At 41.8% G+C, this 26,491-nt stretch overlaps 1 protein-coding gene across 1 annotated transcript in view; it reads left to right on the top strand.

The window, feature by feature from the left end:
• The window catches only part of LOC122553126 (inactive ubiquitin carboxyl-terminal hydrolase 53-like), a 99,934-nt gene that overhangs the window by 38,033 nt on the left and 35,410 nt on the right, over positions 1-26,491 (top strand). The window contains exons 9-13 of the mRNA XM_043696686.1: positions 459-621; positions 2,521-2,691; positions 12,247-12,396; positions 19,605-20,289; positions 25,318-25,385. Of these exons, the coding sequence (XP_043552621.1) occupies positions 459-621; positions 2,521-2,691; positions 12,247-12,396; positions 19,605-20,289; positions 25,318-25,385 (1,237 nt within the window). The remainder of the gene's footprint in view (positions 1-458; positions 622-2,520; positions 2,692-12,246; positions 12,397-19,604; positions 20,290-25,317; positions 25,386-26,491) is intronic.

Genomic DNA, 26,491 nt, shown 5'->3' with positions numbered 1-26,491 from the left:
GAGTGATGGTAAGCCACATGTGTTTGAATCTTAGGCTAGCTGTTCTGATTTCTGAATGTGCTAAACCCCTCTGAGCCGCTCTATGACAGTTTGAAGAAAGCTGAAACCTTTTGAAAGAGGTGCTGAATTGGGTTGGTTCTTCCTTCTGTGCAGTCTCCTTGTGGTAACCTACCTGTCGGTCACTCTTAGAAAAACAAACTTCCAGTTGACCTTTGCTACTCCAGTCATAGTTATCTGTTCTTTGCTCCAAGTAGGGACCCTGTGGTTCCCTATCAATCGAGCACTCATGGTGTTTTCAATACTCAAGTCCTACCTGTTGACTCCCACACATGGCTGATGCAGAGTTTAGCGTTACAACTGCAGCTGTTCAGTTAAAAGCTACATTACAGCTAGATCTGTTATGTATTATTTATAAATGGCATTTTAGTTTTTTTTAAAAAACAATGTTCACCTATTAGGTTGGATCAAAGTGGAAAGATGTGCTGTCCAAGTGTGTTCGAGGTCACTTCCAACCCCTGCTCTTGTTTTACGCTAATCCCAATGGTTTGCCAGTCAATACTGAAGATGTACCAATTCCCAACCAACAGTCTGCTCACTGTAGAACAGATGGAGAGGATTCAGGTGAGTTTTACACCTTTTTAAAAACAAATGACTAGCTTTTATAAGCACGGTGGCTCTGTGGTTAGCACTGCAACCTTGCAGCACCAGGGTCCCAGGTTCGTTTCCAGCCTCGAACGACTGCCTGTGTGGAGTTTGCATGTTCTCCCCGTGGGTTTCCTCCCACAGTCCAAAGGTGTGCAGGTCAGGTGAATTGGCCATGCTAAATTGCCCATAGTGTTAGGTGCATTAGTCAGAGGAAATGGGTCTGGGTGGGTTACTCTTTGGAGGGTCAGTGTGGACTTGTTGGGCCGAAGGGCCTATTTCCACACTGGAGAATCTTAAACAAAAAAGAATCTTTAATAATTTTTTAGATTCTATTTGTAGTTCATCACCGTTTACCGATCATTTATTTTATGTTGTGGCTTAATTTGCAAATGTATTTACCTTTGAGCAAGTGTTTGTTTGTTAAATGCCTGCTTAAATTTGTGATTGTACTCTTACCTCTGAGCTAAAGGACCTTGTCCACTCCAGAACTTAAAGCCAGTGCTTCAGTGTGGTCCCTATTAAGTGCTGCAGTTTTAGAAATATCATATTTTTTTAAACCAAAGTCCAGCGTCCATTGTAGGTTGATGTAATGTATCCAATGCAACCTTTCTAAAGAAGAGCAGCATTTTTTTTTTCAGTTTCCTGTCCAATATGTAAACATCACCAGCAAAACAAATTTATTGGTTATTCATTTCATTGTTTATCTTTGTCCAAATCAAAAACCTCTGCTTTACTTGAAATAGAAAGCTCAATTTAAAAAAGGGTTGTGTGCAGAATATTTTATCAATATATTTTGTGGCACAATTGGCATTGGGCAAGCACGTGGCAGGTTTATGAAGCCAGGGCCCCAGGAAGAGAAGAGTTTTTGATTTTTAACAAAGCAATACTCATCTAACAGAGAACAAGGAAAATAGATGAACAAGTTCCTTGCAAATGAAATTCTAATTTGAGGCTGAAGAAGTTCAGGGACTGCTGTCTTTGGGGGTTGAGTGAATTTGATGTTATTGTAATCAACATTCAAATGGGTAATTTATGTTAGAGAGGCTTTTTCCTTAAAGAATTACATTTGCATGTTATCACATCTCAAGGCATCTTGCACAGAGAGAATTACTTGAGTTACAGATACAGTGACAACTGTTGGTTTGTCTATATAGTGCTGCATCCCCATTTTAAAAACAAAAATTAACATTTCTTACTGACTTGCATCTGTTGTTTTATGCCAGTTCAAATATGTTGGTATATAGGGAATTAATACTTTCCTTGTGCTGTGGCTTCAGTTTTAATGGAGCAGACATGATTATTGAGGTTAATGAGTTACTCTATTTCTGCTTCTGTGAGAGTTCAAAGATACCATATATAAACACAAATTCAGAAGTGATGTTACATGTGAGTGCATCAGCCAGAAGTGTGGTGCTGTGATAGCATTTCTCTCTCTGAGCCAGGAGTTTCATGTTCAAGTTCCACCTGCTCCACCTCTGAGCTGATTGATTAGATCATAGCAATTAAGGAGTTGATGTGAATGAAATAGAAATTCATGAGGTGTGTATAATTTGCTGAGGTTGATTTTCACTGTCTTTGTCTGGTGTCAACAGAGCAGTAGTTGCTTCAAGTTGGGGCCAGAAGCCTTGCGTATCATTTCATTAATGCTGACAATGTTGGTGAAAAATCCAGATGTGACTTTTCATGGGGACATTTGTCTGTAGATTTACGCAGGACTTAAGATAGGGCCTGTTTCTCTGGTAAATTTTCATTTATCTGTTCTAGTGGATTTACAAGTGTCTCACTATTTTCTTTAAAGCTTTTATGTCTTGCACGTAAGATTGCTTTTTTTCTTGCATCAAAACTGAAATTATTTCTACATATTTTATCTATTAGAAAAAGAAATGCAAATGTCTGCTGCCAGATTGACTGACCATGTAAGGGAAAGCGGGACCGAAGGACATTTGTCAAAAACCAGTAATCAGGAAATGCCTCCAAAACAACCGTCTAATACTAAGGGAGGTTTCCAGAGGGGTTTTATTCAAGATAGTAGAGGTCGAGGGCTAAGTAAGTATAATTTATTTATAATGGTACTATTTATATAAAACTTTAATAATCTGGCAGCCCTGCCTCTATTTTCATTAACAATTTTGCAGCACTACAAAGCTAATTTGTTTCTACTTCCCCAAAATCTGCAGCATAAGTGTACAGATTCTGTAGTATTTGGAGATTGCTTGCCAAGCTGATAGTTTTACTTCATGGGGGTTATAAAATGTACATTCTTAAATACAATTTATAATTTTTAGCCTTAAATACTGTTGAGCAGTTTCAATTGGCCTCACTGGCTGCTTATTCTACGAAATGTAACTAGTAGGTGACCAGTGGATGTGATTTGGTTAGTGACCAGTGGGAATCGAGTATGGTTCATGCTACCTATTGTCCAGCAGTCTACTAATTTGTTAGTTGCGATTTATTCACCTTCATGCATTTTGCAGTTTCAGGCTTCATGACTATATATACTGGATCCAACTCTCCAGATACTTCTGAAGAAAGGTCGCTGGACCCGAAATGTTAACTCTGCTTTCTGTCCACAGATGCTGAGTTTTTTCAGCAATTTATTTTTTCTGATTTCCTGCATCTGCTGTTCTTTTTCTCTATATATTTTAATTTGTTACTTACAGATATTACTAGTCCCCTTATTTACAGTGTATGTTCTGGTGATTGTTAAATATGATGTTGGCAAACAAGTGTTGAAGTTGCAAAATTTTATACAGTAATCGTAACATAGCCAAAAGACCTTGGACCCAATTAACGTTTTGTTGGTGTTTATCTTTCACATGAACTGTTATGTTTCATTATTTCTTCCGTCATCATCCATGTATTTGACCTGCTCTCAAACGTTAACATGGTCACAACTTCAATCACTAACCTGATGTTAAATTCTAGTCTTTCACCTTCAGTTTAAAAGAAAGTTTGCTCTCTTTCCTAACTCCTGCACGTAATGTTTAATATTTGTTCCACACACTGGATGCTTGAAATGCTGGTAATGGTCTTCTTTTATATTCTGTCCCATCCTTTTATAATGTTTAACGTTAAGAATCGTATAACCTTTAATATTTTTGTCAAGTGAAATCATCCCTGACAACAAATTTTTTTTATTCATAAATGTCTCTTCATGTCAAGCCATATCTTGTGAATGCACATTATGCCCCCTCTATGTTTCAAGAACTGGGGGAAAATGGCATGATGGTAATGTTGCAAGACTAGTAACCCAGAGACCCAGTTAATATTCTGAGGACCTGAGTTTGAATCCCATTAAAGCAGATGTTGAATTTGAAATCAGTCAAAATATTCAAGTAAAAATCCAATTAAGTCTGTTGTTTAAAAAAAAAAAAATTGGTTTACTAATTCCCTTAATGAAAGGAAGATTGTTATCCTTACCGGGCCTGTTCCAGGCCCACACTCCATAACCACAGCACTGTAGTTGATTGCTAAACAGCCTCTGAAATGGTCTAGCAAGCCACTCACTTGTATCAAACCGATTAAAAAGTATATTTTTTAAAAAAGTTACACCACCTGGGATTTGTGCATGCCCTAGTAACTGCATCAACCTTGTTGACCCTGCAAAGAGCTCGTTACTAATATCTGCTGACTAATGCTAAAAGTGAGAGCGCATTCTCACAGACTAGTATGACTATGTCCCAACCAACACTATCACCATCCATGGGTATGTCGAGGGCAGACATAGTGATGTGTGTTCAGGAGGAAATTAACAAGAGTTCTCAACATTAAGTCAAACGTGACACACAAACCTGCTGATTACCATGTACAGCTTACACCCCCCACCCCCAGATGACGACTAAGTACTCCTCATTGAAAACCACTTAGAATCATAGAATCCTGACAGTGTGGAAATGGTCCCTTCGGCCCCACAAGGCTGCACCGACCCTCTGAAGAGTAACCCACCTAGATGCATTTCTCTGCCCTATTATCCTACATTTAGTCCTGACTAATGCACCTAACGTACATGTCCCTGAACACATGGGCAATTTAGCATGTCCAATTCACCTAACCTGCACACCTTTGGATTGTGGGAGGAAACCCACGCTGACACAAAGAATGTGCAAACTCCCCACACAGTCACCTGAGGCTGGAATTGAACCTGTGTCCTTGGCGCTGTGAGGTAACAGTGCTAACCACTGAGCCATTGTACTGCCCCTTTGGAAGCCTCTGTGAGATTAAGGCAACACTGAAGATAACAAGTGTGCAGAATGTACTCTAGATGGGGCACTTCAGTTTCTAAACCTGCAACCACTTTCTTGTCGAAGGATAAGAATAGTGGGTACATGGGTACAGTATCTCCTATAAGTTTATCTCCAAACCATGCTCCATCCTGACTAAGAAATCTATCACTGTTTGTTCGGTGTTGTTAGTCAGAATCCTGGAATTACATTGCATAGTATATCTATTTGTGAAATATGGACTGCAGCAGTTTAATAAGTTTGCCACCATCTTCTCAGGGAATCTAGGGATGGGCAATAATGTGTATCTAACCAGTGACACCCAGATTCTGGGTTGTCTTCCACTCTACCATTACCAACCCTAAAACAAATGTCAACCTAATGAAGCTAAAACACAGGACTAATTGCATGTCAAACAGCATAAGCAGGAAGTGATAGAGCTAAGCAATTCTACAACTGAAAAATTAGTTAAGTTCTCCCACCCTCTTTCTTCCAAACTAAATAGTAGTGGACTGCTCCATTAGATGATGCACCATTAATGTCTATATCCTCAATGATGAAGTCCAACACAGTGCAGAAGACGAGGCTGAAGCATTTTCAATAAGTTTTACATAGGTACTGAGTGGATGCTCATCCAGAGGTCCCCAGAATACTAAATGCCAGTCTTCAGTCAAGTTAATTTATTTCTTAAGTTTGACCTCACCCAGGACCAAACAATCCTTTTGATTAGCACCACTTCCATACACGCATGCATTCCTTCCACCAAAGACACTCCATACTAGCAATGTGTAATACCTATAAAATGAACTGCTGTAATGAAGATGGTGTTTGCTGTGCTGCACTGAGAGCTTACAAGCACCTGTCATATGACTAACTAGCAGTCCTAAGAGTGTACTGGAAAATTGAAAATATGTAACATTTGCCAATGAAATAGATACCTGAGTTGGTTGCTGTTTTGACATCAAATTTAACCAATCAGTTTAAATTATGCCCCAGATTGCTAAACTCAATCGAGTTAGACTTTTATTATTTTGCCAACATCGAGCCAATGTGATGATCCAATGTTGGAGGTATAAAAAAGCCAGCAGTTAGACAGTCAGAGTAACTGCCATTGAGAAAGACCCAAGAAAAAGAAATGCTCTGTATCAAAGGTGTCTTTTTCAGATGAAACATATTTGCAGTAAAAGAAAGATGATGACCCAGGGAGATCTCAGCTGGAAGAAGGACACTGTAGATGACACCCTCTATATGGTTTTGAAATTAAGTTGATGTAATTTTAATAAGTAATTTATTGGAGCAATATTTTTTATAGACTTGGAGGCAAATAATCAGTTAAGAGAAAGGGGGGCTTAGAGTTGTGAATAGTTATTTAATTTTCACTTTGAGTTAAGGAATAAATTGAGATTATTTTGTTTAAATAGTGGAATTTGGGAGTCCTCTGTCACTCATATTTTAACATATTACGAGGCAAGGTGAGCTTTTCTGGGTGCTTGTTTTAATTAACAGAAGGGTTTAATTCAGCAAGGTTTGTTAGATAGCATCTTGTAAAACCATTACCTTTAGCATTTAAGAGGACGAGTGCAGCAGATAAGTGGCATCAGTAACACTTGCAACTTCCACTCCAAGCCGTCGACCATTCTTACTTGGAAATACTTTGCATTTCCTTCAGATTTGCTCAGTCAAATTCTGGATCTCCGTCTCTCCCTCCGTCTCTCTCCCTCCGTCTCTCTCCCTCCGTCTCTCTCTCTCCCTCCGTCTCTCTCTCTCCCTCCGTCTCTCTCTCTCCCTCCGTCTCTCTCTCTCCCTCCGTCTCTCTCTCTCCCTCCGTCTCTCTCTCTCCCTCCGTCTCTCTCTCTCCCTCCGTCTCTCTCTCTCCCTCCGTCTCTCTCTCTCCCTCCGTCTCTCTCTCTCCCTCCGTCTCTCTCTCTCCCTCCGTCTCTCTCTCTCCCTCCGTCTCTCTCTCTCCCTCCGTCTCTCTCTCTCCCTCCGTCTCTCTCTCTCCCTCCGTCTCTCTCTCTCCCTCCGTCTCTCTCTCTCCCTCCGTCTCTCTCTCTCCCTCCGTCTCTCTCTCTCCCTCCGTCTCTCTCTCTCCCTCCGTCTCTCTCTCTCCCTCCGTCTCTCTCTCTCCCTCCGTCTCTCTCTCTCCCTCCGTCTCTCTCTCTCCCTCCGTCTCTCTCTCTCCCTCCGTCTCTCTCTCTCCCTCCGTCTCTCTCTCTCCCTCCGTCTCTCTCTCTCCCTCCGTCTCTCTCTCTCCCTCCGTCTCTCTCTCTCCCTCCGTCTCTCTCTCTCCCTCCGTCTCTCTCTCTCCCTCCGTCTCTCTCTCTCCCTCCGTCTCTCTCTCTCCCTCCGTCTCTCTCTCTCCCTCCGTCTCTCTCTCTCCCTCCGTCTCTCTCTCTCCCTCCGTCTCTCTCTCTCCCTCCGTCTCTCTCTCTCCCTCCGTCTCTCTCTCTCCCTCCGTCTCTCTCTCTCCCTCCGTCTCTCTCTCTCCCTCCGTCTCTCTCTCTCCCTCCGTCTCTCTCTCTCCCTCCGTCTCTCTCTCTCCCTCCGTCTCTCTCTCTCCCTCCGTCTCTCTCTCTCCCTCCGTCTCTCTCTCTCCCTCCGTCTCTCTCTCTCCCTCCGTCTCTCTCTCTCCCTCCGTCTCTCTCTCTCCCTCCGTCTCTCTCTCTCCCTCCGTCTCTCTCTCTCCCTCCGTCTCTCTCTCTCCCTCCGTCTCTCTCTCTCCCTCCGTCTCTCTCTCTCCCTCCGTCTCTCTCTCTCCCTCCGTCTCTCTCTCTCCCTCCGTCTCTCTCTCTCCCTCCGTCTCTCTCTCTCCCTCCGTCTCTCTCTCTCCCTCCGTCTCTCTCTCTCCCTCCGTCTCTCTCTCTCCCTCCGTCTCTCTCTCTCCCTCCGTCTCTCTCTCTCCCTCCGTCTCTCTCTCTCCCTCCGTCTCTCTCTCTCCCTCCGTCTCTCTCTCTCCCTCCGTCTCTCTCTCTCCCTCCGTCTCTCTCTCTCCCTCCGTCTCTCTCTCTCCCTCCGTCTCTCTCTCTCCCTCCGTCTCTCTCTCTCCCTCCGTCTCTCTCTCTCCCTCCGTCTCTCTCTCTCCCTCCGTCTCTCTCTCTCCCTCCGTCTCTCTCTCTCCCTCCGTCTCTCTCTCTCCCTCCGTCTCTCTCTCTCCCTCCGTCTCTCTCTCTCCCTCCGTCTCTCTCTCTCCCTCCGTCTCTCTCTCTCCCTCCGTCTCTCTCTCTCCCTCCGTCTCTCTCTCTCCCTCCGTCTCTCTCTCTCCCTCCGTCTCTCTCTCTCCCTCCGTCTCTCTCTCTCCCTCCGTCTCTCTCTCTCCCTCCGTCTCTCTCTCTCCCTCCGTCTCTCTCTCTCCCTCCGTCTCTCTCTCTCCCTCCGTCTCTCTCTCTCCCTCCGTCTCTCTCTCTCCCTCCGTCTCTCTCTCTCCCTCCGTCTCTCTCTCTCCCTCCGTCTCTCTCTCTCCCTCCGTCTCTCTCTCTCCCTCCGTCTCTCTCTCTCCCTCCGTCTCTCTCTCTCCCTCCGTCTCTCTCTCTCCCTCCGTCTCTCTCTCTCCCTCCGTCTCTCTCTCTCCCTCCGTCTCTCTCTCTCCCTCCGTCTCTCTCTCTCCCTCCGTCTCTCTCTCTCCCTCCGTCTCTCTCTCTCCCTCCGTCTCTCTCTCTCCCTCCGTCTCTCTCTCTCCCTCCGTCTCTCTCTCTCCCTCCGTCTCTCTCTCTCCCTCCGTCTCTCTCTCTCCCTCCGTCTCTCTCTCTCCCTCCGTCTCTCTCTCTCCCTCCGTCTCTCTCTCTCCCTCCGTCTCTCTCTCTCCCTCCGTCTCTCTCTCTCCCTCCGTCTCTCTCTCTCCCTCCGTCTCTCTCTCTCCCTCCGTCTCTCTCTCTCCCTCCGTCTCTCTCTCTCCCTCCGTCTCTCTCTCTCCCTCCGTCTCTCTCTCTCCCTCCGTCTCTCTCTCTCCCTCCGTCTCTCTCTCTCCCTCCGTCTCTCTCTCTCCCTCCGTCTCTCTCTCTCCCTCCGTCTCTCTCTCTCCCTCCGTCTCTCTCTCTCCCTCCGTCTCTCTCTCTCCCTCCGTCTCTCTCTCTCCCTCCGTCTCTCTCTCTCCCTCCGTCTCTCTCTCTCCCTCCGTCTCTCTCTCTCCCTCCGTCTCTCTCTCTCCCTCCGTCTCTCTCTCTCCCTCCGTCTCTCTCTCTCCCTCCGTCTCTCTCTCTCCCTCCGTCTCTCTCTCTCCCTCCGTCTCTCTCTCTCCCTCCGTCTCTCTCTCTCCCTCCGTCTCTCTCTCTCCCTCCGTCTCTCTCTCTCCCTCCGTCTCTCTCTCTCCCTCCGTCTCTCTCTCTCCCTCCGTCTCTCTCTCTCCCTCCGTCTCTCTCTCTCCCTCCGTCTCTCTCTCTCCCTCCGTCTCTCTCTCTCCCTCCGTCTCTCTCTCTCCCTCCGTCTCTCTCTCTCCCTCCGTCTCTCTCTCTCCCTCCGTCTCTCTCTCTCCCTCCGTCTCTCTCTCTCCCTCCGTCTCTCTCTCTCCCTCCGTCTCTCTCTCTCCCTCCGTCTCTCTCTCTCCCTCCGTCTCTCTCTCTCCCTCCGTCTCTCTCTCTCCCTCCGTCTCTCTCTCTCCCTCCGTCTCTCTCTCTCCCTCCGTCTCTCTCTCTCCCTCCGTCTCTCTCTCTCCCTCCGTCTCTCTCTCTCCCTCCGTCTCTCTCTCTCCCTCCGTCTCTCTCTCTCCCTCCGTCTCTCTCTCTCCCTCCGTCTCTCTCTCTCCCTCCGTCTCTCTCTCTCCCTCCGTCTCTCTCTCTCCCTCCGTCTCTCTCTCTCCCTCCGTCTCTCTCTCTCCCTCCGTCTCTCTCTCTCCCTCCGTCTCTCTCTCTCCCTCCGTCTCTCTCTCTCCCTCCGTCTCTCTCTCTCCCTCCGTCTCTCTCTCTCCCTCCGTCTCTCTCTCTCCCTCCGTCTCTCTCTCTCCCTCCGTCTCTCTCTCTCCCTCCGTCTCTCTCTCTCCCTCCGTCTCTCTCTCTCCCTCCGTCTCTCTCTCTCCCTCCGTCTCTCTCTCTCCCTCCGTCTCTCTCTCTCCCTCCGTCTCTCTCTCTCCCTCCGTCTCTCTCTCTCCCTCCGTCTCTCTCTCTCCCTCCGTCTCTCTCTCTCCCTCCGTCTCTCTCTCTCCCTCCGTCTCTCTCTCTCCCTCCGTCTCTCTCTCTCCCTCCGTCTCTCTCTCTCCCTCCGTCTCTCTCTCTCCCTCCGTCTCTCTCTCTCCCTCCGTCTCTCTCTCTCCCTCCGTCTCTCTCTCTCCCTCCGTCTCTCTCTCTCCCTCCGTCTCTCTCTCTCCCTCCGTCTCTCTCTCTCCCTCCGTCTCTCTCTCTCCCTCCGTCTCTCTCTCTCCCTCCGTCTCTCTCTCTCCCTCCGTCTCTCTCTCTCCCTCTCTCTCTCTCTCTCTCTTTTTCTCTTGATTATGCTGCTTCTTTAACAAGGTTATGTCCTTGGTTTTTTTTCCAGAGATGTCTTAAAAGACACAGACTCCAAAGAGTCTGGGCTTTGATAGGTTTTAGGGCCAGTTTGATTGTAGCTAACAGATACTGCCTCAGGCAAAAGGCTTTTAAGTTTTAAAAGAAACACTTGTGCAATGAAAGAGGAGTGGCCAATTCTCCCAGCTCAGCTTTTCTCTGGTTTGGTTTGGTCTTTGGCAGTCTGGCTATTCACTGCGAGCAGTCAGGCAGTTGAAAAAAGCTGCTGGACCCAAAGAAGCAGGTCCTCTCTCTCTCTGCCATCTCTCCTGTAAGTCCTTGTGTTTGAATTTACCTTTTGTGCCAAGGGGTATTTATGGGGATTGCAACTATTTGGAACAGCATCATTAAGTTGGGATGACCTGTTGGATTTTCGGCTGGGTTAAGTTATTCAGTATTCTGTTCTCTTTTGTTTCATTTGGTAATCTTGTAAATAAACTGTTTTGTTTAAAACTAAGTGGTTTGACCAACTGCATTCCCTCCTGGACTTTGTTAAACCTGCTTAAAGCAACTAGCAAAGGTAGGGTCTGGCTACTTAATATTTAGAGGGAATCGAGCTTGTCCGTAAGACTCTGCTCCCTCTCGTCTCATCCTGTTGCCTCATCCTGTCACCCCGCCCTCTCTCTTCCCCTCCCTCGACTTGCCCCCTTTTTTGCAGAATTGTTGATATGCCTGTACCAACTGGACTGCAGTGGTTCATGAAGACCGCTCGCCATCGCTGCCTTGAAGGCAACTAGGAATAGGCAATATATGCTGGTCTAGCTATCAGTCCCCAAACCCCATGAATGGATAAGTGAAAGGGTGTCTTTGTTTTAGTGTACCACGTAAACCTGCACAAAGAAGTCTCGAATTGCAGTTATGCCAAGATTTTGTTGTTGATTGACCATGCCATCACAACTCTTTCTCTCTCTTCCCACCCTGCAGTATATTTGGTATAGAGTCCTGTATTCCATTATTTACGTTTCCATGGTCACGTGAGCCTGAGCCCCAAGTCTCTCTGCTTTTCCATGTTAATCAGTCTTTCCAATTTAAACTATAATATTTTTATTAAAAATTACTACTTCAGATGATGGGAGTTTTGTCAAGTACTTGTTTGTGCAGCTACTATTTGTACCCCTTTGTGGCTTTCAGTTTTAGTACAATACCTTCACTTTCAGTAGTGTAGGCATAATTCCACTTTCTCTAGCCTCATGTCAAACTCATTGCTATATAATGGGAAGAGGATTTTGGTTGAGTTGAATGGAAAATGCTGTTCAGTTACCTCACCCTTGTTTGCCTGATTTCCTTGTATGCAAGTTTTATTTTGAGATTACTTTTGAAAAATTATCTTCAGTAAATTCATTTTTATTTGTAACAAAAAGTACATGACAATCCAGACACACCACTTTCAGAAGTAGGAAAGCAATCTGCATGTCATTTGTGGCATTAAAGTTATTTGGCATATCAAGTTAAAAATCACACAACACCAGGTTATAGTCCAACAGGTTTATTTGGAACCACTAGCTTTTAGAGCGCTGCTCCTTCATCAGGTGGTTGTGGAATGTAAGATTGTAAGACACAGAATTTATAAACTTTTGGTATAAATTCTGTCTTATAATCTTATACTCCACAATCACCTGATGAAGGGAGCAGTTGTAACAAAAAGTACATGACAATCCAGACACACCACTTTCAGATTGTAAGACACAGAATTTATAAACTTTTGGTATAAATTCTGTCTTATAATCTTATACTCCACAATCACCTGATGAAGGGAGCAGCGCTCAAAAAACTAGTGCTTCCAAATAAACCTGTTGGACTATAGCCTGGTGTTGTGTGATTTTTAACTTTGTACACCTCAGTCCAACACCGATGTCTCCAAATCATTTGGCATATCAGTACTGAACTAATGTACACTTGTGTTTTTACAGTTAAAGTATTTCCTGATGAAATTCCTTTTCGATTGCGAGATCGTTCAAAAGATCATGCTCAAAAGCCGCACAATACAAGGAGTTCTTCACAACCCCAGAAAATAGAAAATGATAAGCTACCAAGAAGAGCGGACTACAGCAGACAGAAAGGTTCATGTCTTTGATCAGTTTTTACTATGGAAATCAGCGCTGATCCAGTAAATAATTTACTTCACCAGTGATATCCTGACATTGTTTCTAAGTTTTCTTGCTGTTGCCGAAGTTTAGGAAGAGAAATAAATTGTTTTCCTGCTGTCTTCTGATTCTGAGCTAGATCAGTACTTCAGCTCCTTTTGGCTTTAATTGGAAGTCCAAATCTAAATTATTAATTTTGACTTGCCATTTCTTGTGCTCAAATGAAATATGGTGAAATGTTATTCTCATTATCATGAAGATAGTATTCAGGATAGTGAATGGTTGATTTGGACTTGTGGAGCATGGAAAGTTTGTATTTCTGTTGAATAATTACCCTTGTTTTGCAGTGCGTATCAGTATTTCCTAATTGTTTACCAATATATATTGGATGCTTCTTTATCAGCTTCATTTGTAATATATATATAAAATCGTCCCTCACATATTATTCATTGAAATGTTCATGGATCCCAAAAGTGTTTTTTTTTGCATATAAGCATAACACAAAATGATCGTCTGTCCTCCATACACATTTTAACACAACTTCATTTGCATGTTAATCCAGGCTATAAGTACCACTAGTTTTGACCTGCACTGTTGATTTTATATGCCCAAAGTGATGTAACATTGAAAAATAATATTCCATTCAGATTGAGTATCTATTATTTCAAAGCTGTACTTGCCTTGGATTGTTACTTATGTCTTGCCTTATGTCATTAATTGCTCAATATTGAATCTAGACATGGCAACAGGGTAAAAAGGTAATTATTTGTGCTTAATTCCAAACAATGTTATGTATGTGTTGCGAAGTTTCAAACTGGCAATGTTTCAAATATAACAAAAAATTGCCCGAGTATGGAATGAATTCCAAGAAGACATATCTGAGATTTAGGCTAATGCAGTTAGATAAGAACTTTATTTGAAACGAGAAGGAATGACATGTATGGAAGTTTCCAAAAATCTTCACAGTCGTGAAAAGTTTTATAATGATCCCTGCTAAAGTCAAGGGATCTCTAGATATGGGGGCAGGATGAGGTTCACCTTGTCTCTTGCCTTTTTTGTATTATGATCCCAGCAGATGGTAATTAGAGCATGTCGGGTTCCAGGATGAAACCTTACTTGATAGATCATAAATGTAACTTTTGTAACTGATCAATGTGGTTGCTAATCGCTGAAAATATTCATACTCGGCTGCCAAGGAACAAAAGAGCACACGTTTATTCTGATAAGATAAACAACAAACCAAGCAAAATGCAAGTTAATTTGAAACGGTAATGATATTAACGATAATAAAGGTTTAGCCTTTTACCCAGTAATATATTTTTAAAATACGCAATCCTCCCGGACTAATATCCCTTTTGTTTTTGATCTTTAATTTCTTATTTAACTGACTCTCTACAGTTTTCTTTCTTGAATTACTGAAGCTGTTTGAAAACCACTTTCCAATTTTGACAAAACCTCCCTTTAGTTCTGAGGACCTGGCATTCTGACAGCTAAGAAACCTATTAAACTTTAACAACCTGTATGTTCTACAAACCTAAAAAACTGCCTTGCTGCTAAAATTAAATTGTTCTTCTGAATTGAAAACTAGTCCTGTATTAGGGTTAAATCGAAACCTGATTCTTCTGAACCAAGCTCAAAGTAAATTGCCAGTGTTTCTATATTTATTTTTGTCATAAATGTATTTATGTAAAAGCTTCATTAATTAAAATTACAAGTATCAGGGTAGAAACGTGGAGTACATACTTCCTTGGTAAGATACTTGTGTTTCTTTCGAAATAACATTAGCCTTTTAAAAAGAAAAAGCTTTCACAGATCTGAATCCAAAGCCCTTCTATCGCTATTTAAAATATCCAAATTTGCAAATGGTAATTTTATCTTTATCACAGTATATATGAATAAATTCAGATTGTAATCATCTGAAGATATTTCTGAGAAGTAAGTTGTTCAATCTCCATCTTTAACTGGAAATGGTCAAGATAACGAGCAAATGAAGTTCATGAACAAGTATATAATGTGTCTGTATTTAATTATAAGTAGTCACAACCTATAGAAGTAATATAAGTTGAGAGATCAATTGAATAATACTTCACTATTGTGGTGATGAGTCCATCTGACTCATATACTTCACAGGAGTCCACTCTGTGGCCTTTGAAAATCTGGACCCCTGGTGGGCTCTGGCCATTCCATGATCGGTCAATAAACACACTCAATCGGTCTGGCTTTTAAGACTTCACTCTTTACTTTTCCTACAGCCAAGCACAGAGAGTCCAGAAACACAGAGGATATGCACTTCCATGTTCCTCAGAGGAGCTGGGCACATGGCTTAAAACAAAGATATATTTATACTTTTCTTAAAGTAGGGCACAGGCCATGCTTGCATAGTACGTTCTAAACAATTGCCAATCAATACACAATACTGCTTTATTTGACAGTTACTTGTTCCAATGATATTTCCTGGGAGCCAACTTTATTTTCCAACACTCAGACCATCCTTACCTCACTAACCGAGCTATTGCACCTGTATCTGAAGGTCATATAGGATGGCCAGTAATGTCTTATCTAGTACAGTTGTTTCTGTGCTTTAAAGGGAGCATTGTCTGTTAATCTGTATTGAAGAAGACTGTGGTTAGTCAATTATGCAGCTATGGCAGAATTAGCAGTTAGTAACTTAAAAGCCATTTTATGCAGCTATAGCAGAATTGTCAATTTGCAGCTTAGAAGCCATTTTGTTGTGTTATTTGCATTGAGAAGCCATTTTATTGCCATCTAAGTTATTAAGAGCATTTGTTAAGTGGCTGTTCCTAACAACAACTAGTTACCTCAACCTGTATTCAGGTTTCAGATCCTCAGGCTGTAGATGTTTCTAGATCTGCAGACTGTCTGGTTGAACGCCAAATATACTCAATAATGGAATTTTTTTGATATCTGTTAAGGTTTAATTTATGGGGTCGACCGTTACATGGATATTTCTTATGCGGGGCTGAAGTTCATGCCTGTCAAAATTCATATCATATCATTAGCAGAAACCCATTGATCTCTAAGCAAATAAAGAATAAAAACATAATGATTAGCAGTAATTCTGAAAACCTGGAGTGGAATGGGATTGGACAGCCAGCATACTGACTCATAAATATTGATCTGTTATCTGTGAAGAACTAGAGTTGACTTTTACATGAATGTATGGAAAATTCTAGATCTTTTGGTCAAAAATAGGGGGTCCACCTTTACATTGACTATTATTGGAATACATATGGTAATTATTGATAGATACTGATGGACATGCGTTTCTTATTCTCAAACACTCTGGTGTGGTTTATCTCTGGAGCGATTAGCAATTGGGTTAATAACAATGAAAATATTATTTAGTAGTATTTTAGATAGTTCTGTTTCATGCCATGTGCCGTGTTATACAGCATCACCACAAAACAGTTTACTATCATTTTTAAAAATCCTGTGTTTGGAATCTGCGCCGTATAGAGTGTTTCCTTGGCTGAAATATTTGAGTTTCCATTTCAGAATGCAACAATTTGTACTTGGAAAAAATGGGAATCAGAAAAGGCTATTTAGTTCCTTGATTCTTTTGAACCATTCAACAAGATCACAGATGATGTGTGACTTGATCTTATGTACCCACTGTTGTCCTATTTGCATTTATACATTTGGTTAACAGATCTCTTTCAAACTTAGTTCTAAAGTTAGCAATTTATCTAGTATCAATTGTCACTTAGAGAAAAGAGTTTGAACTTTCTAATTGCGTACTGTCTTTCATCGTTTAGGATGCATAGGATGGGGAAGGAAACTGCAGAGGATGGGCACAATAGAATGTGGAGTTTATTCAAGGAGTAGCTACTGTGTGTCCTTGATGAGTATGTATCTGGCAGACAGGGAGGACGTCGAGCGCAGGAGCCGTAGTTTACTGAGGAAGTTGAATCTCTTGTCAAGAGGAAGAAGAAGACTGAAGTTAGGATGAGATGTGAAGGCTCACTTAGGGCGAATGAGAGTTAAAGGGTAGCCAGGAAAGACCTAAAGAGAGAACTAAGACGAGCGAGGAGGGGACATGAGAAGTTGTTTGCAGATAGGATCAGGGAAAGCCCTAAAGCTTTTTATAGGTATATGAGGGATAAAAGAATGACTAGAGTAAAATTAGGGTCAATCAAGGACAGTAGTGGGAAGTTGTGCATGAAGTCAGGAGATGGAGGAAGTGCTAAATGAATATTTTTCGTCAGTATTCACGCTGGAAAAAGACCATGTTGTCGAGCAGAATACTGAGAAGCAGACTACTAGACGAGATGGGATTGAGGTTCACAAAGAGGAGATGTTAGCAATTCTTAAAAGTGTAAAAATAGTTAAATCCTCTAGGCTGGATGGGATTTATCCCAGGACTCTCTGGGAAGCCAGGGAGGAGAATGCCGTGCCTTTGGCCTTGATCTTGATGTTATCACTGTCTACAGCAATAGTACCAGAAGACTGGAGGATAGCAAATGTACCCTTGTTCAAGAAGGAATAGAGACAACCCTGGCAATTATCGACCAGTGAGCCTTTGGTTGTGGGTAAAGTGTTGGAAACGGTAATACGAGGATTTATAATCATCTCGATCAGCATGGTTTGTGAAGGGTAGGTCATGCCTCTTTGAGAAGGTGACCAAACAGCTGGATGAGAGTAAAGCCATTGATTTGGTGTATATGGATTTCAGTAAGGTGTTTGATAAGGTTCCCCATGGTAGGCTACTGCACAAATTACAGAAGCATGGGATTAAGGGTCATTTAGTGGTTTGGATCAGAAATTGGCTAGCTGAAAAAAGAGAGGGTGGTGGTTGATGGGAAAATGTTCATCCTGGAGTTCACTAACTAGTGGTGTACAGCAAGGATCTGTTTTAGGCCCACTGCTGTTTCTTCATTTTTATAAATGACCTGGATGAGGATGGGTTAGTAAATTTGTGGACGGCACTAAGGTTGGTGCAGTTGTGAATAGTGTCGAAAGATGTAGTAGGTTACAGAGGGACATAGATAAGCAGCAGAGCTGGGCTGAGAGGTAGCAAATGAAGTTCAATGCAGCAAAGTGTGAGGTGATTCCCTTTGGAAGGAGTAACAGGAATGCAGAGTGCTGGGCGAATGGTAAGATTCTTGGTAGTGTCGATGAGCAGAGAGATCTGTGTCCATACATAGATCCCTGTTAAGAAGGCATACAGTGTGCTAGAGAGATCGAGTTTCGGAACCATGAAGTCATGCTGCAGCTATACAAAACTCTGGTGTGGCCGCTCTTAGAGTATTGCATGCATTTCTGGTCACCACATTATAGGAAGGATGTGGGAGCTTTGGAAAGGTTTCAGAGGAGATTTACTAGGATGTTGCCTGGTATGGAGGAAAAGTCTTATGAGGAAAGGTTGCAAGGCTTGAGGCTGTTTCGTTAGACGAAGGTTGAGGGGCGACTTAATTGAGACATATAAGATAATCGAGGGTTAGATCCAGTGGATAGTGAGAGCCTTTTAACTTGCTGAGATATTTGTATCATAGTCACAGGTGAGGTGCCAAAAGACTGGAGGCTGGCTAACATAGTACTATTATTTAAGAAGGATGGTAAGGACAAGCCAAGGAACTATAGACCTGTGATCCTGATATCAGTGGTGGACAAGTTGTTGGAGGAAATCCTGAGGAGCAGGATTTGCATGTATTTGGAAAAATATGGACTGATTAGGGATAGTCAACATGGCTTTGTGCATGGAAAATCGGGTCTCACGAACTTGATTGAGTTTTTTGAAAAAGTAAGAAAGAAGATTGAGGGCAGAGCGGTGGACATGATAGAGATGGACTTCAGTAAGGTGTTTGACAAGGTTCCCCATAGGAGACTGGTTAGCAAGGTTAGATCTCGTGAAATATAGGGAGAGCTAGCCATTTGGATACAGAACTGACTTGAAGGTGGAAGACTGGGTGGTAATGGAGAGTTATTTTTCAGACTGGAGGCCTGTGACCAGTGGAGTGCCACAAGGATCAGTACTGGGTCCACTACTTTTCGTCATTTATACAAGTGATTTGGATATGAACAAAGGAGATATAGTTAATAAGTTTGCAGATGACCCCAAAATTGGAGGTGTAGTCGACAGCAAAGAAGGTTACCTCAAATTACAATGGTATTTTGATCAGATGGGCCAATGGGCTAAGGAGTGGTAGATGGGGTTTAGTTTAGATAAATGCAAGGTGCTGCATTTTGAGAAAGCAAATCTTAGCAGGACTTACACACTTAATAATAAGGTCCTGGGCAGTATTGCTGAATAAAGAGACCTTATAGTGCAGGTTTGTTGCAGGTAGATAGGATAATGAAGAAGGTATTTGGTATGCTTTCTTTTATTGGTCAGAGCATTGAGGACAGGAGTTGGGAAGTCATGTTGCAGCTGTACCAGGACATCGGTTAGGCCACTTTTGGAATATTACATGCAATTCCAGTCTCCTTCCTATCAGGGTTCAGAAAAGACTTACAAGGATGTTGCCAGGGTTGGCGGATTTGTGGTATAGGGAGAGGCTGAACAGGCTGGGGTTGTTTTCCCTGGAGCATCAGAGGCCGAGGGGTGACCTTATAGGGTTTACAAAATCATGAGGGGCATGGACAGAGTAAATAGGCAAAGTCTTTTCCCTGGGGTGGGGGAGTTCAGAACTAGAGGGCACCGGTTTAGGATGAGAGGGGAAAGATATAAAAGGGACCTACGGGGCAATTGTTTTGTGCAGAGGGTATTGCGTGTATGGAATGAATTGCCAGAGGAAATGGTGGAGGCTGGTACAGTTGCAATATTTCAAAGGCATCTGGATGGGGAGATGAATAGGAAGGGTTTAGAGGGATTTGAACCAAGTGCTGGCAAATGGGACTAGATTAGTTTGGGATATCTGGTTGGCTTGGGCGAGTTGGACCAAAGGGTCTTTTTCAGTGTTGTACATCTCTGACTCTACGTAATGACCAGCACCAGTAAAGTTAGGGATTTCAGAGTTTGGGGGGTGGAGGGGGTGAACTTCAGACATAAAGAACCAAGATGGAATGGCATGCAGTACGTAATATCACATTTTAAATATTGCTTGTAGCAATGTAATTTCACTGTTATGAAATCATGCATGTACAGTGCTGGTTTGTTCTTGTGCTAATTAATGCTATGTTTCTAATATCCAATATTTCTTACATTGTGATCGCAATATCTTCAGAGGATAGATCTCCTTCAAAATCTGGAACACCACCTCACGGAAATGGTCTGAAGCATTTCTGGGATCAACACGTACAGAGTGGTCACAGAAAAGGACCTTCAAGTGAAGGTAGAACTACTCCACAACCAAGAGCAACATCAAACAGATTATTTTATGCATCTGACAATAAAAACAAAAGCAGCAGCTTCAGTGACTATGATACTCATAGCACTCAAGATTCAAGGGACAAAGGCAATGGTAGGAATAGAAGTAAGGGTAAGGTTTGGAAACCATCACGGGAAACATTGAACGTGGACAGTATCTTTGAGGATGGTAACAAAAGACAAAGTAGTCCAAAGCACAAATCAAGCTCTTCTCACCAACCACTGCATAACAGAGGACTGAATGCTCATGATGTATTGAAAGAGAACAGAAGACACAAAGAACTAATGACTATATATGAAGATGAACTCAAACAAGGAGGTGGAAATTCTTTGGAGGCAGATGGAAAGTCAAATCTAGCAAAAGACAAAAGCGTTGTGACTGAAAGCTTAAAAGTCCATAATGCTAGTCATATTCAGAAAATTGAAGCTGTGTATGAAAGTAATGATCGACTTAGCAATAACTCTGCTAGTCACCATACTTTGACCATGGAAACACTCCATGGAAAGCACTTGAAGAATATTCAGGATTCATTTAGTAACAGGTAACTTTTTTTTGGCTTTAATTATCAGAGAGGCCTAGTGTTAGTTCTAATTCCTTAATGTACCAAAATGCAAGTGGTAAAATAGTGTTTATTTTTATTTTCAGTTCTTTTTAATCCATGTTATTTCCTAGTGTGCTAAGATCTCTAAATATTTGCAATATTTCAAAAAATTATTCAACTGTGCACATTTCCTATCAGTACACAACCTTTGTGTCAAATTTCATTTTTTATTAATTCCTATATCCAAATTTATAATCAGACATAATCATGCTATTGGTATAAATTTTGGTTCATGAGTAGGGTGTTTTGTGCCATTGGCAGCACAGTTGCAACCATTTTTTTTTTAAAACCCTTTGTCTCCCTGAGTTGTTGATTTTAGAGTAAATATTTTAGGCATTGTACCAGTGTTCCTTATTCATTTCTTTTATACAAATAATGATGAAATATCATGGAAAAGCTTGTGTTTCCAATTGCCCATTTAGTCTTGTCCTCCCCATTTTTTTCTCTCCACTTAATTTTGCCTCTGCTCTCAAGTTCCACCACCTCTACAGTTGATTCCCTGTCCTTTTGCCTTAGCCCTCTCTGCTGCCTTTTACCTGCCCTCAGCCACCAAACCAGCCATAAAGGGTCACTACATCCAGTTCTACACTCTCAACATCCACCTGACATTCATTTTTGTCACATAGGCTTTTCCCTTGGCTTTGCCATATAGTTATACTTGATCTTGCCTTCCTTATCCACTGACCTCACTGAACCACCTGCCTTCTAGCAGCCTGCATTCATGCTCCAACTTACTGACCCCTCTCTTCTCCCCGGCAGAAAATGAGGACTGCAGATGCTGGAGATTAGAGTCAAGAAGTGTGGTGCTGAAAAAGCACAGCCGGTCAGACAGCATCCGAGGAGCGGGAGAGTTGACGTTTTGAGCATAAGCTCCTCTTCAGGAGTGTTGGGGTTTGCCAGAGGGCTGAGAGATAAATGGGAGGGGGTGGGGCTAGCGGGTAGATAGCTGGGAATGCAATAGGTAGAATAAGGTGGGGGTGATGGTGATAGATTGGAGTGGAGGGTGGAGCAGACAAATGGGAAGGAAGATGGACAGGTAGGACAGTTCAAGAGGGCAGTGGTGAGTTGGAGGTTTGAATCTGGGATAAAGTGGGGGTAAGGGAGATCAGGAAACTGGTGAAATCGACATTGATCCTGTGTGGTTGGAGGGTCCCAAGGCGGAAGATGAGGTGTACTTCCTTCAGGCGTCGGGTGGCTAGAATTTGGTGGTGAAGGCAGCCCAGGACTTGCATGTCCTTTGGTGGAGTGGGAGGGGGAGTTGAAGTGTTCAGCCACAGGGCGGTGGGGTTAATTTGTGCACATGACCCAGAATCTCCAGCGCCAAATTCTGGCCACCCGACGCCTGGAGGAAGACAACTTCATCTTCCACCTTGGGGCCCTCCAGCCCCACTGGATCAATGCCGATTTCACCAGTTTCCTGATCTTCCCCGTAAACCCCCCCCCCCAGAGTTTACACTCAAAACGTCGACTCTCCTGGTCCTCAGATGCTGCCTGATCAGCTGTGCTTTTTCAGCACCACACTTTTTGGCTCTCACTTCTTCTTACCTCGTTTATATTCTCTATCCCGTTCAAACACTGCTTTCACTTGCTCTACCATCCTTAACTTTGAGCCTTGCCCGCTTCCTCCAAACTACTTTTACCCCTCCTATTAACTTCCAAATTCTGCCTTTCCCTTTTGACTTCTCGTGTTTCAGTTGTTCCTTAGTTGTTGTCTGATTATTCCTGACACTTTATCCCCTGCCTGACCTGAAGACTACACTTGGGTCTTAACTTCTCGTGATTATATGTAAGTTATTTTCCTTCACATCATTGCCAGAAACATTTCCAAATATAAATCTCCTTTAGTTATATCATTAATTATGTTCAATAGTTTGTGCACAAGTAATCCACCTTTTTGCATGGAATCAAAATGGACAACATGTAATTGTATTCATAATTCTTATATTGTATTCACTTTCTTCTTTTTTAACATCTTAGAGCTGCTTTGCATGCATTGCAAAGAAATTCTGTACATGCATACATACATTTCTGCTTCTTGAAATTTTTTTTATTATATTTTAAAACTGGAGAATGGATTATCTGGATTCAGAGCTGAAAATGTGTTGCTGGAAAAGCGCAGCAGGTCAGGCAGCATCCAAGGAACAGGAGAATCGACGTTTCGGGCATAAACCCTTCTTCAGGGCTTATTCCCGAAACGTCGATTCTCCTGTTCCTTGGATGCTGCCTGACCTGCGCTTTTCCAGCAACACATTTTCAGCTCTGATCTCCAGCATCTGCAGTCCTCACTTTCTCCTATCTGGACTCAGTCACAGAAATGCAAAATATCTAATTAACCATGCCATTTCTGAAGCAATGAACTTCTGCTTACCAAAGTTTATAATCTCGCCATTGAGGCATACCCTCCTAATATCTGCTCCTCATGCTCCAGCAAGTCATTTCCTCAGTTCAAGCACAGTGTCCATCTGAAGAATGTTTAGGACACTTATCTGAATGTTTGATCCCTTAATCTGCCTTTGTTCTGCCTCAGTACATCACCACCTGCTTCTGACCTTGTTAGTCCATATTCTGATAAAACTGTAATGCGTATCTGTGTCATCTTCAGATTCTACTTCCTTCCCCCATCCTATCTCATTCATCACTCCATTCTTGCTGATGCCCAGTGCGCACAGATGTGCTGCTTACTATGTTTGTCACTGTGCCATCTCTGAAACCAAGCTCTAAGATACTACCAGCATCTTCAAGGTATTATGAGAGCACAAGTCTTATCCAAAGATGCATAAATTTTAGCATAAGTGCAACATCCCTATTGAAATCTAGAAACACTGACATAAGACCACCTGAAGTGAGAAAGCACCTGGAAAGGATCTATACTCCTCCAGTCTCTTTCTCTGTCAATACAACTTCTGTTTGTTGGCAGAGAGAGGAGTGTTGTATCTGAGCATTCCACCTTCCAGTTTTCCCAAACACCATGTGCCCCATAGGTGATGGAAACTGCAGTCATACTTTGGACTCTTGAGTCACCAGAAAACTTGACTTTTGTGTGGAAACACCTCATCCTTGACCATGAAAGACTGCCCAAGAAAGACTCGTGCATATGTTTAAATCTTTTCATGGTCTTGCCCTTTCCTAACCCTGTAATTTCTTTAAATTTACAATTCTCATCCAGAACTTTCTCCAACGCTGGTCTCCAGTGGCACTCCCTCCTATGTGTTTTCAACATTGGAAGCTTTGCCTTCAGCCAACTTGAGGCCTGTTATAGAATTGCTTTGCAAAATCCCTCACTTTGGGGCAATTCCTAAAACTCACTTTTTGATTGAACTGTTATTTGTCCATCCTAATATCTTCGCCTTTGACTCAATGTCCATTTCTGTTTCACTGTGTAGTGTAGCACATGGGTATTTCTTTCCATATTAAAGTCATTGTATAAGAGTAAGTAGTTATAATTGTTTAACATGTGTTTCTGTCCAATTTTCCTCTACACTGTAGCCTTAGTTCATTTGAAAACTATATTTGTTCTTGACTCACTGTGTAACTCCTGGGAAGCACAATAAGTCGAATATTTCGATTCTGCATGTAATTTCTATTAACGTGCTTATTTTTAAATTACTTTTATGACATTTCAGATGGCAGATGTCAAGGCACATTACACTACAGTTACATACTTTCATCAAGTTTCTGTAACACTGCCAGTAGTGAGAGGGTGTATTTACAGAATGATAGGTTTCAGTAGGCATTTTTTATTCATGGGATATGGCTGTCGTTGATTAGGTAGGCCAGCACATTGCCCAGAGGTTGGTTCAGAGTCAACCACATTCCTGTGGGTCTGGACTCGTATGTAGGCCAGACCATGTAATGATGGCAAAATTCTTCCTTGAAAGATATTAGTGATTCTACCTCCTACCCCATCTATCTCATTGATCACTCCATTCTTGCCGATGTTACTGTGTGCACACGACACTGGTGGGTTTTTTTCCACAACAATGAACAACTGTTTCTATGGTCATCATTAGTTTCTTAAATCCAGATTATTTTTATATTGAGTTCAAACTCTAACATTTACCATGGCAGGATTCAAACCCAGGTTCCCAGAGCAACACTTGGGTCTTTGGATTCATATTCTAGCAATAATACCACTTGACTATCATCTTCTGTTACAAATCTTGGTTTATGATTTTAACATTTGAAATAGCCTTCTAACTCTGCTCTGTTTAAGGACTGCAATTAGTCTTGACTGCATGTGTCTGAGTGAGTATAATGTTGGAAGAAAACAACATTTATACAATTTTAAACCTAAATGTTCATATTGTTCTTCCATTATCAATTCCTTGGGTTAGTTTTTTTTTCTTAAACCAAGTTGGAGGTGAAATATTGCTGAATTTTGCAGTTAACATTGGACTCGCTTCCATTTGAAGGCAGATTGAGATTAAAACAATTTTAGTTGGAGTCTTACTCCCAACATAGAAAAATCTTGAGTCCTACCACACTGAAATATATTTAAATTCAGATTCAAATCTGTTTAAAATGTTGCTGCCTAGTCCCAGTATTCTTAAAACTTATTGTTTGATCAACAACCATAACAGCAAAAGGACTGATGTTTAGACTGATTGTTCTAAACAAAAAAAGTAGATATTTGTCATTGGGGTTTGTTATTCTGGACTTCATATCAGAAACTTTAATTGGGACACCAATACAATTAGAAACCAGAGAAACCACATATAGTATACAAATTACTCTACAGTGTAATTTTTTGAAACATCTCTTTTTCAAATAAGAAATATATAGTGTGCTAAAAATAAATTGTATAGGTATTTAAGAATCTTTCTGTATATGGTTGAAATGCAAAAGGATTACGTAAATTCAAATTATTGTGTATAGTGTAGACTGGTGTTGAAGTTGAGGATTGCCTCAAATAATAAATTGGGTCCTTGGGAGTTTATATCTCATTTCTTTCAATATGATTTACTTCAGGTCCCAACAAGAATTACAAAAACCTGATGCAAGTCTCAATCATTCACACAGATTTCCACTTAATGAAGGTAAAGTTTGTCTTTTTTTGTTGCAGCCAAACTGTACGTTGCATAACTTTCAGTCATAACTTTGTGACTTATTTTATGACTTATTTTGTGAATTATAAGTAGGAGAATTTACAACTCCTGGACAATGTTCAAAACTGTTTGATATTTTGACATTCAAATTCCAAACAGAGGTTTGCAAAATTGCAACTGGGTGTGATCTTCAATGTTGATTTTAATTCATATGGAAATAGATATATAATATCTCTTTCATAATTCTGTCTATTAATTGTTGCAGTTATGTTGATTCTTGCCATATTTATCAACTTAGTTTGGATGTATTTAAACTTTTTATATTTGGCATATGCAATTATTGGTACTTAATTGTCTGGTGCCTCCAAAGAATAAAAAGAAACATTGTTTTGCATGAATTAAAAAAAACCCTTATTGAAACTTTTAGATTCTTCTTTCAGTCACTGAAGAAATGGCAGTTGTTTTTGAATTTGTATCTTACGCTTATTTTGTTGGACATTGTGTGAATAGCTTTTTGGGATAATAGAGTCATAACATTTTGAGCGCAAAAGATTTTAAGGCTATTTATTCCTATGCCTTTGAAATATTTGCTTTAACTTTACTACTTTTCACTCTTTAGGTCTTTTTTCTTTATAGCAATTTATCTCATGTCCTTTCAAGCATTTGGATTGACTGTGTCAGTAGCCAACTTATGCCGTTGTGTTTCTGTGTTTCTTTGGGTGGAGATGCAATTGTAACCCCTCCCTGCATGCTTATTATTAAACTTACGAACAATTATTGGAAATAATAATTCCTAATAATGGACACTTTATTTTCCCTTTCTTTATCCACCTATGTGCAGTGTTTGCACTCCAGTTTATCAACTCTTTTATAAGTATATCTTTATCCCTGGTATCATCCTAGTAAATTTAAACCCTCTTTCTGATTATAAGGTATGCAATCCCTCATTATTTTTACATTGTATGTTAAAACTAACATCCCATATCTGGAACCAACCATGTTAGGCTGAGTGTTGTGTAATGCGACAGGATTAATGAATCACCTAAGAGTAAAGGCATCTCAGTTAGCAGCCACAATGTGATTGAATTTTACATCTA

This window comes from Chiloscyllium plagiosum, chromosome 1 (genome assembly GCF_004010195.1).
Source record: "Chiloscyllium plagiosum isolate BGI_BamShark_2017 chromosome 1, ASM401019v2, whole genome shotgun sequence".
Taxonomy (NCBI): Eukaryota; Metazoa; Chordata; class Chondrichthyes; order Orectolobiformes; family Hemiscylliidae; genus Chiloscyllium; species Chiloscyllium plagiosum.
Note: the sequence above shows the minus strand (reverse complement) of the source record. Positions and strands in the feature narration are given on the sequence as shown.